Source organism: Heterocephalus glaber, unplaced genomic scaffold (genome assembly GCF_053883595.1).
Source record: "Heterocephalus glaber isolate CG9 unplaced genomic scaffold, H.glaber_assembly_v1.0 deba00001236, whole genome shotgun sequence".
NCBI classification, from domain to species: domain Eukaryota; kingdom Metazoa; phylum Chordata; class Mammalia; order Rodentia; family Bathyergidae; genus Heterocephalus; species Heterocephalus glaber.
Window position 1 is genome coordinate 640,353 of NW_028258223.1, and position 10,802 is coordinate 651,154.

General features: G+C 53.7%; 1 protein-coding gene across 1 annotated transcript; it reads left to right on the forward strand.

The window, feature by feature from the left end:
* Window positions 1–1,029: 1,029 nt before the first annotated feature.
* On the forward strand, window positions 1,030–10,105 carry LOC101715129 (neuropeptide Y receptor type 4-2). The gene is made up of 2 exons (XM_021252416.2): window positions 1,030–1,355; window positions 6,277–10,105. The coding sequence occupies exon 2, from the start codon at window positions 6,336–6,338 to the stop codon at window positions 7,452–7,454; it is 1,119 nt and encodes a 372-aa protein (XP_021108075.1). The 5' UTR covers window positions 1,030–1,355; window positions 6,277–6,335; the 3' UTR covers window positions 7,455–10,105.
* The last annotated feature ends 697 nt before the right edge of the window (window positions 10,106–10,802 follow it).

Below are 10,802 nucleotides of genomic sequence, written 5' to 3' on the forward strand. Positions count from 1 at the left end.
TGTCTGTGTGGCAGACCTCAGAGGATGTCCAGGCCATTACAGTTGTCTCCAGAGGAGGAGGTGACAGCAGCTGAGGTCTTGTCTGGGGAGAGGGTGTCAGCTGGGTTCTCTGCCCTGATCTAGCACAATCTCAGTAGAGTGACTTTAGGGGAGGTGCTCATTTCCCCACTGCTTCATCAGTAAGACAGGAGCAAAAGTGCCCATTGCTCAGCAGGTGAGATGATCACAATTACATAAGGTAAAACCTGGAGAGTGCACTGTAAGCACAGCTGGGTTTTAGAAAGGGCCACTGTCCAGGATCCAGGGGGCATTTTTGTGGGAAGCCATGGAGGGCTGTACAGTAAAAGGGAGTTGTGCATGTTCGGTGTTTGGAAGGTGCCTGGAAACAGATCCCTTACTCTCAGGAGGTCCTCTGAGCACTCCAGGGATTTTACCGTGTGGCCTTGGGGAGGAAATGCTGCTGCTAGTGTACTGGAGGTAGGACCAGCGCATGTAAGAGGTGCTGTTCTGTTTCACCGAGTCCTGGGTCACCTGGCTCCAAAGGAGACAGGGACATATGCTCATTGAATGCTCCTCACCACCACCTTGGAGGCCTCTTCAGGACTCAGGAGGCCCCTGACTGTTCTATTTACACCCTGGAAGCCACTTCTTTCGCTCGCTGGAGGATGCGGTTCTTTCTCTAGCCCCTGAGGCTCCAGCCCCTGGCTTTGCCCTGGCAGGGCCCTCTGCTTGGCCCTATCCGCAGAGGACTTGTTTCCCCGCTGGAGCCCGCTCTCTGCAAGTCTCCTCAGGGCTGGGAGCTCCACGGTGACACAGGCAGGGACCTTGTCTTGTTCAGCTTCGAGTGCCCAGCAGGACAGCCAGGCATAAGGGCGTCTGCAGCGAATACTTTAGGGCGAGCTTAGCATCTGCCTGTGCTCTTGGTGGATGAGGAATCCGGGGTTTGGGAGGGTAGAGAGAGCGCGCTGGGCTGCAGAGCGGCCTCGGTGCGTCGGGAGCGCGCAGCGGGGTGGGTATGGGAGTCTCGGGCACGTGGGGTTCGCGCTGGGCTCTGGGGCGGGCGCGGCTCCCTCCATTATCGGAAGTCTGCACCGCCCAGCAGGTGTCCGCGCTCCAGAGGGCCAGCACAGACCGCAGACCCAGGCGCGGCTGCAAGGACGTGGCGCCGAACACCTGGAAGCCCAGCGCGCTGCTGCCTGGCGGACTTGAATGCAGAGCGCTGGACCGGCTTCCTGGAGCCCACAGCGGGCTGGGGAGCATCAGCCACTCCTGTGGACCTGGGCGGCGGTGCCTTGGACTCCCCTCCTGAGACGTAGGTGGCCAGATATCGCGCCCTGTGACTACTGTCCGCCGAGGTAAGGTGCCTGTGAAGGGTCTGGGCGGTGGGTAACAGGACTGTGGCTGTTTGCAGAGATCCGGGGTACAAGTCACCTCCCCACACTCCTACCTCACTGGGAGATACTAGTTCATGGCTCTTTAGTTTCCTCCTCTGAATGGAAGGAGGCTGTCCTCCATTCCCTGGGAAGCTGTGGTTGACCCTGGATGATAATCTGCCCCCCCAGGACACCCCGGGAGTGTCTTCAAGGATCCCAGGATCCCTGGTCCTTACTGGTCTTTGGGGCCCCCGCCCAGCAGCCCAGGGGAGTGGATGTGATCACCCTGAGATGATCCAGGAGTTGGGGGTCCAGACTGGAGGTTGCAAGAAGGAAGGACAGGTGAGGTCCTTTGAAGGGACAAGCACTGTGCTGCCCCATCCGTTCATGCCTGGTCTCTCCCCAGGGAGCTGTGTTCTTCTGCTGTGCCGCTGGCTGAGGGGGCCTCTGAGGGCCCATGCTGCTAGGGAATCCCTTGCCCAGGTCTGCTGGGAAGGACCAGGGCTGGAGAGGCTAGGCTGTCCTTGGGGAGATTCTGAGCTTGTGTGTGTGGGTGACAGGCGGTGGGCCCAAGGCGGCTGCCACCTTGAGCAACAGAGACCCCTGACTTCTGGGGCACCTTCCCCCTGGCTGACCCTCATCCCTGCACCCCTGGGTGTTCCCCAGGGCTCTGGGATCCTCTCTTCTTCAGGTTGGGCTCCATCCAGCAATGCACCCAAGTGGTCTATCTCCAGCCTGGCCCTTCTGCCCAGCACATCGGCTCGTCTCAGAGTTTGGCACAAGCTCCTTCCCCTTCTGTCACAATCTCTGAGTCTGGAAGAGCAGGCTCAGGGGTTTTACAGTCACAATGTCCAGGGTCCTCAGGAGTCATGGGCTCAGTGCTCTCCTCCCTAAGATGAGGCTAATCTTAGATGCGGGCAGATGAATTTGCTGTCTTTATGGGCCACAGTGGTGGGATACTGGCAGTGCCGTGTGGGTCAACCTAGCAGTGCCTTCTGGCAGGACTGTGGAGTGGATATGCACAGAAGGATGGGCAGTCACAGTTGATGCTGGTCTGTCCTGATCTCCCTAGAAGGCTGGGGCTCTCTGGGTGAGGAGAACTCCTCCTTCCCTGGGCTCTTTCCTCCAAGATGGGGCTTCTGCAGCCCCTCTCCTGCTGGCCCTCCCAGATGCCCCTCTGCTCCCCCTCTTTGGAGAACTCAGCCCTTCAGCTGGGCATCACTTGGGTTGTCCATGGGGGAAACTTGGAGCAGATGATCTCTGCATGCTTGCTGCCACCCCTACTTCCTTCTGTCTCTGTGTCTTGGCATCCTGGGGCCTCACCTTTAGGTGACAACATGGGTGGAGGCAGCACGAGGCCCATCATAAGTGTCCCCAGGGCTGATCATAGGTGGAGATGGCATCAGTCCTTTGCTCGAGCTAGGAGGGGAGGGGATGGTGTCCTTTCCAGCCCTGGAGAGAGACAGATGGTGAAGCCTCTGGGGAGGGGTCTGGGCAGGGCAGGAGGCTGCTGCAGTGTGCCCTTTTGAGGCTGGACACTTGGTGAAGGATGGGAGTGGGTGGTGAGTCTTGGCTGTATGCCCTTCCTTGGGGCTTCCCTTGTAGGCTGTAGGGTCAGACCTGGAGCCAGGTGGACCCAGAGTCCTGGGTTATGGCTTGTGTGGTCACTGTGGCAGCTCCTCATGGGGGTGGTGGCCCCTTAGGTAGGTGAGGTGAGGTAAAAGGGACCTAACATTGACAAATACTGTTCTTGCACCTTTTCTGTACCAGACTGGCAATTCTGCCTCCCAGGAGGTGACAAAGAAAGCTCCTTAGCGGGACCTGGTCCATCAGTTACACTCTTTCCCCTAGAACCAAGATGGAGCTAACTGGAAAGGGTGCTGGGGGAGGGGAGCTCACATCCCACCTTCACACCGTTGTGATCCCTCCTCTATCCCCTGACCTGGGAGGGAGCCAGGTCACATTGTAGGCAGGTGTTATTCATCTTTATCCCTGAGAGATGGGAGAGCTGGGATTGGGACCCAGGACAAGCATGTAGCCTACTGGCTTGCAGAGGACCCTGGCGTCATACTCTGCTCGTTTTCTCCATTGCTCTTTTTGATGTCAGAGGCCCTCAGGTGACCTGAGAGCCAGACTCATGGCCCATTCATGGGTGAAAAGTCCCCCAGCCCTCAGGTGACCCACTCCCTACAGCTTCATGGTCTCCCTGCAGCCATTCCTAACCCTGGACCATGTGGGCCCCATTGGGGAAGCCCAGGCTGTGTCATGACAGTCGCTCGCTAGTGCTGTGGCAGCTGAGTGCTGTCTCCTTCCTCACTGGGTTCTGCTCAAAAACACCCCTCAGGGCTCTTCTGCTGGCCTGGGGCTCAGGAACTTGACTGACTGCTGCATTGCCCTAGGGTTCCCCTCTAGAAATCCATAGGCCCTGTGCACCAGGGCCCCTGTGGACATGAACATGGGTCTGCCCTGGGCCAGCTCCTCCCAGCCTCTGCAGCTCTGGGGAAAGAGGCAGAGCCACCTGACAGTTCTGCCTCTCTCCTGGACCCGGTTGTCTGCTCCCTGCTTTGCTACTGTCCCAGACCCAGCCCTTCTTCTGCCTAGTGCCCAGAATCTGCTGGAAGGGCTGGTGTGTGGTCAGCAGTGTCTGTGTGGTGTCCCGGCCTGCTTGTCACCATCCATCATTCTCTGAGACAGGGTCTCAGGCCAGGCAGACCTGGCGCTGCCTTCTCCCCTGCTCCTCTCTTGTCTTGGCCTCCTCCCTCAGTGCACCCTCCACTCCATGCACAAGGGCTGTTTCTGGAACAGTACTGGCTGATGGGCAGTGTTCAGTGGCTCCCTGAGGTCCCATGCCTGGCCCTCCTCTCCAGCCTCACACCTGCACCCCTACCCTCCCTGCCCCATTCTTTCCTGCCCCTGTGTCTTTGCACATGCTGTCCCCTGCACCTGGAAATCCTTCCTCTCCTCTGTCCCTCTGGACAAGTGACTCCTCACCAGCCTTTGAGCCCCACACCAGTGCCACCTCTTCCTTTGCATCTTGCTCTGCTCCCTTTCCGATCTCTCTACTTACCCTGGTTTTGGCCATGGCAGTGTGGCCTGGAGGACCAGCTACGTGCCTGATGGTCAATTTTTCTGGTTGGGGAGGCCCAGGGCCATAAAATTCACTTCTGGAGCCCTTGATTATAGTTGAAGGTGCAGCACCTGTTTGAGTGGAAGGATGGACGAAGCAGTTCCTGCCCAGTGCTCCCTCTGACCATGATGTTGTTGCTGGGGTAGAATGGCTAGTGCTGCCCCTTGCTGATGCCCCGGTGTGGAACAGCTGGCTGGGGGTCAGCCATAGCCTCCAGTGTCTGTCCAGTCTGCTCTGTCTGGGGCCCTTGTGCCTGCTGTAGGCTCAGGCAGATCTGCTTGCTGTTTGCCTCAACCCTGGACCTTGTGTCTGGCCTGGTGTATTTCATCTTGTCATGTGTGGCCCCAAACGGCCCTTTTTTGCCACAAGATTGTGATTCCCACAAAATCTTCCTGACTTTTGAGATCCAGCAGCTTAAATAACCAGACTAAACTATCAGGCGAAATCAAGACCCAGCTCTGTAAGTCAAATGTCTAGTGAGTGACATTTATGTCAGCTGATGAATAGATTTACTGATCTCTGGTTAATTCTGCCCTATTCTGTAAAAACTGTCTTTAGTGTGGCACTTGATCATGAAGAAGAGAAGGTGTGGCTCATGTATGGGAATTAAAGAATATCTCGAATAGGGCATTCTCCTGTGCAGAGTGCTTCTCAAAATAGGGACCAACAACCGTGTGCATCTGAACCCCACAGGCCACCTGCTAAAGTGCAGATTCCAGGGCCCCATCTCAGACTCATTTAGCTTCCAGGGGCCCTGGAGTCTGCACTACATCATGCTCGAGGGATGATTCTCATGTTGACTGAAGGTGGAGAACTGTGACTGGAGGGCCAGCATGGCTAGTCTCAGGGATGTGATGGTGACGGGCGGGTCTCTTTGTCCAATGTCCATCATTGTCATTCTGCCCAAGTGCTCTGGAGTCCCTGTCCAATTCAGTTTTGATAGAGGTTCCTCATGCTGAGGAGGCCCCAGGGTGAAGGGACAGCCTGTACCAGGAAATGAAGGCCTGGAAAGTCTGATGTGAGCTTGCCTCAGGTGACCTGAGCTGGTGTGGCTCCAGACAGGGCAATGGTGTCCCCTGTCCTTGGCCAGCCATGTGTGTACACACGGGCAGCAGGAAGAAGCTGATGTGCTCATGTCCCGGTCTTTGCATGCCTGCAGTTCTTGCCTTTGCCATGTGTCACCTGAGAAGCAAGGCTGGAAGGAGAGGTAGGGGCTGAGGCCAGGCAGGTGCCCAGTGTGTCTGGCCCCAAAGCTTGGGTTCCATGATGCCTGGAAGACTCACATGGTCACCGCAGAGCAGTTTCTTGCTGTCTCCATTTGGATAAATTGTGACAAAGGACTTTCTGCTCAGTGGGGGAACAATTTTGCCTCTGAACTCTGTATACAATGCTCCAACTTCTTTATCATCAGAATGGCCTTGAGTCCTGAGGTCAGAGGGAATTTGTGAAATGAGATTTGACACCAGATAGACCTTGGTTTGAATCTGGGCCCCGTTGCTTATTGGCCGTGTGGCAGTGGGCAAGTTACTTCACAACTCTGAGTCTTAGATTCCTTATTGAGGAAGTGGGTTGGTAACACTTGCTGTCTCAGAATAAAGTAGCTACTATCTGTAAGGCTCTGAGTGGCGAGTGCTTCCTATAGGTGGCGATTATTGGATGTCAGTTTCCGATCCTGAGCCTTAGGTGACAGCTCCAAATGCTGCCACCCCTGGACCTCCCCAATTCCATCCTGGACACATGGTGATTCTGAGTTCCACTGGTCTGTTTGTGTTGCAGGGATCACTTCTGAAATAGGCCTTTAGTTTGAGAGCTTCTGGAAGCTTCTCACTGCCACCATGGCCACCTCTCCCTTCCTGGCCTCAACGTTCCCCAGGTCCCCCCAGGGGGAAAACAGCAGCAAGCCCCAGGGCATCCTGTCCAACTTCTCTGACCACTGCCAGGACTCAGGGGACCTGATGGCCTTCATTGTCACATCCTACAGCATTGAGACCATTATGGGGGTCCTGGGCAACCTCTGCCTGATCTGTGTGACCATGAGGCAGAAGGAGAAGAGCAATGTGACCAACCTGCTCATCGCCAACCTGGCCTTCTCTGATTTCCTCATGTGTCTCATCTGTCAGCCACTCACAGTCCTCTACACCATCATGGACTACTGGATCTTTGGTGAGGTGCTTTGCAAGATGTCAGCCTTCATCCAGTGTATGTCGGTGACAGTCTCCATCCTCTCGCTTGTCCTCGTGGCCCTGGAGAGGCACCAGCTTATTATTAACCCGACAGGCTGGAAGCCCAGCATCCCCCAGGCCTACCTGGGTATTGTGGTCATCTGGCTCATCGCCTGCCTCCTCTCCCTTCCCTTTCTGGCCAACAGTATCCTGGAGAACGTCTTCCACAAGAACCACTCCAAGGCCCTGGCATTTCTGGAGGACAAGGTGGCCTGTAAGGAGTCCTGGCCCTTGGACCACCACCGTGTGATCTACACCACTTTCCTGCTGCTCTTCCAGTACTGCATCCCACTGGCCTTCATCCTCGTCTGCTACGTGCGGATCTCCCGGCGCCTACAGGAGCAGGGGCGTGTGTTCCACAAGAGCTCTCGAGCAGGGCAGATGAAGAGGATCAATGGGTTGCTTGTGGCAATGGTGGGTGCTTTTGCAGTACTGTGGCTGCCCCTGCATGTGTTCAACAGCCTGGAGGACTGGCACCATGAGGCCATCCCGATCTGCCACAGCAACCTCATCTTCCTGGTGTGCCACCTGCTTGCCATGGCCTCCACCTGTGTCAACCCCTTCATCTATGGCTTTCTCAACACCAACTTTAAGAAGGAGGTCAAGGCCCTGGTGCTGACCTGCCAGCAGAGCCCGCCGCTGGAGGAGTCTGAACACCTGCCCCTGTCCACGGTGCACACAGAAGTCTCTAAAGTGTCTCTGTGGCTAAGTGGCAGGTCCAACCCCATTTAACCAGCTCCAGGGCTCGACCCTGCCGCATCACTTAACCCAGTGGGTGCACTGCAAGCTGGGGGTGGTACTCTAGATTTTCTGGATTTTAAGGTCCAGAAAGAGCTTGTTTTTTGCATCCTCTGTTTGGAAAGTCTGACATCAGATGGTTCAGCTCCTTGTTCCTTGGAGAATTCTGAGTCCAGATTCTGCAGGTCACTGTGAATCTGGCAGCTGGAGTTGCAAGTTGCCAGGGCTGGAGATGTCTGCCTGCCACAGGCAGGGTTCACACTGGGAATTCAGTGGCAGATGACCTTGAGGCCACTGTGGGTGAGGGAAGGGGCACTTGGAGCCAGAGCTCTGGATGCACTTCCTAAGTGGTGGGCAGGCAGTGGACTTCCAGGGGAGAGGACAGACTTGTAGTCTCAGGTGCTCAGGCCCTGCTGCAAGAATACACAGCTCACATCCCACCCCACACTGTCTGCTGCCCTGTATGGAAACCAGCCTGCACAGGTCTCTCCTTGATGAGATGGCGAATACCTTGAGAGTGACATCCATAATGTCACAGAACTTGTGTCCTACATGCCTAGCACAGGCTCTGGCACAGGGAGAGAGCTCGAGAAAAGTTTATCAGTATGGACCAGAGGTGAAGGTGCCACTTTTTCCTGCATCAGGCTGAGACCAGGTACCCTGTGCTGTGGTCCAGAGTGGGAAGGGCTCAGGGCTGACTGGTTCACACATGGTCCCTCACCGGCCTTGGTCCTCTGAAGTGTCTTCTGTGTGGGCCCCACACCTGTCCTCACAGAGAAGGAAACATCAGGTTGCTTCTGGGCCACCTCGGATGGGAGGTCCCACCTAGCTCTACCTGCTGCGACCCATCCTCTAGTGAAGTGGCCCATGGCTGGGGCAGGGGATTCAGGTGCTGGGCCCTCAGAGGCCTCCCTATGAGGCCACCAGCACTGCCCCTACACAGAAATCAAGCAAAAGGCCAGGCAGCAGCAGATGGAGCAGCCTCATCTGAGGAGCTGTCTGGCCTGGGCCTAAGAACCTGTGTCTGTGACGCCCGAGGCAAGGGCTTCACCTGTGAGTCCCTGCTCCCTTCCTGGAGCTGTTTGTCTCCTGCCAGCTTTTGGTCACATCTGCCATTCAGTGTTCTTTACTTTTGTCCTGGATTTCGAGGTGATTCTCTTAGACACAACTTTTGTTTGACCTCTGTTGCTGTCTGTTGCTGACTGTCCTAGGTGACCACATGCTGGCCAGCAAAGCCCAGACTCTGCTATTCATGCCAGCATGATGTCCAGTGTCCAGAGTCCCCAAAGAATTGGGGCTTTAGGCCCCTCCAGATCCAGTGCAAGTGCCTGGAGCTCACTTCTCATTTTTAGTCCCAGTCGTGCCAAGGTGCTTGGGGACAAGGATGCTTTAGGATGCCAGCAGGCTAGAAGGCAGGCAGTCCAGACTGGGCATCTGTGAAGGTGCTTGGCATTAGGAAATGGGGCAGTGGGTGGAAGCCTCATTGAGAACCTGCCATACTCCTCCCTTCCCCTTGCTTAAGTGGACACAGCCCACCTGGATGGCTTTGTCCTGCTCCTGATTCCCAATGACCCTTGGGGTTGCTTGGTTACCAGCATCCTAGCAGCTTGTAACCCAAAATATGGTTCATCACCCAGGGCTTGTTAGATGTGCAGACTCCTTTTTGCAGTTCTAGACCTACTGAATCAAGATTACTATTTTGTCAAGCTCCTCCGGATAATGTCACACAGATTAAAGTCCAGAAGGTCTGCTCCAAGAAACAGATTGCCTGGAGCCTAGGGCTTCTGGGTGAGCACCTCCTAGGATCAAGAGTGAGCTGTCACGTCCTTGTTCCAGCATACATCGTTACACTTGTCCTTGCTGAAAAGGGAGGTATTGGTTGTTTGTCTCATCTCTGGCTGTGTGTGGATGTACTTCTTGAGAAGCCCTTTCATTCCTTCAGTAAATACTTGCCAGTGCATAGTTCACGAGGTTTCATTCATAGGGAACATGCCCTTTGATATTCTTCTCTGTTCCACTTAAAATATATCCAGTTTCCCATCTTGCTTTATGTAAGTTTTAATAGTTGCTTAAGAGTTTAAGAACTGCTCCAGAGAAAGTTGGCACTTCTTAGTTCTCTCCTTAGCCCCCAGAGGGTCCATCTCTTGCCTGGAAATCAACCCTTTGCCAACTGCTGTGGGAGGCAACCATCTTGCAGAACAAAGGCTGGGCCTGGAGCTCACATCCACACACACTGCCTGCGAACCCTCAGATTGCAAAACCTTATTGAATCCTGCTGGGGAGGACTTAGATCCTGCCTGAGTCTAGCTCTTCCATTTTAAAGAAATGATGCTGTTTTTCCCATCATAAAATTAAATCATATTAATCCTTAAAATGCAATACATACAAAAATAAAGTGAAAACAGAAAGGAAATCAATTTCCTCTCCTATCTTTGAATCCACCGTTTGGAGATAATGACTGTTTATGTTTTGGACATTATTTTTGTTTAGTTTGTATAAGTGTAATCATGTACATACATACCTTTTAAAAATATGGTTGATACTGTGTGTATATTGGTACTTATCCATTAAGAGATTATTCTGTTTCTTTTTTGTTTTACTTTGTAAAAATTTTTATTCATTCATTTTATTAAACAAATCTATCAGACACCATGTTACCTTCTCGGCTATAGTAGTCAATAAATTAGACATTGTTCCAATTTTGTAAGCTTTGGCTAGATAGATCTTGTGTCCTTCTTCGTTGTCTGTCGTACCATGGTAAGGGGTTTCTATATCTATTGCATGTAATTCTGCATTTGGAATTATTTCCTTAGGAGAGATTTCCACAAGTGAAATTAATGGGCTAAATGACATAGACACTTTTTGAGGCTCTTGATTTCCAGCGGGGTGGGAACAACTTGCAATCCCTAAATAGCGTCTGTTTCCTTCTACCCTGGCCATGTTGAGGATTTACCATTAACAAAAAGACCTAGGCCTGGATTCTGCAGCCCTGTGATGTTTCATCTCTCGCCTCTGGGCCTACTCCACACTGTGGGCACTGACCTTCCCAAGACCTGCCCTTGCCTCTATGGAAACTTCAGGGGCTTCTCATTGTCCTCAGGATTTCAGGGCCATGTAATTCAGCTTCCGAATGAGATTCTTCAGCATGAAAGAGGGTACTTATAAATTATCTTCCTGAGACAACAGGCAAAAACATCCCAGGAAACTGGAATGAGAGGTCATCCTACTGTAGATAGCCCAATCCCCTTTGCACACCTTGAGTTCAGCACTCTTCAGTATATCTGACTCTGGCTAACCTTTCCAGTCCCTTTCCATCCCACCTGTATCACATGTGGTCTAATC

What these genes read in the sequence shown, in the direction of transcription:
- LOC101715129 (XM_021252416.2), top strand. Translation starts at nt 6,336, where the DNA reads ATGGCCACCTCTCCCTTCCTGGCCTCAACGTTCCCCAGGTCCCCCCAG.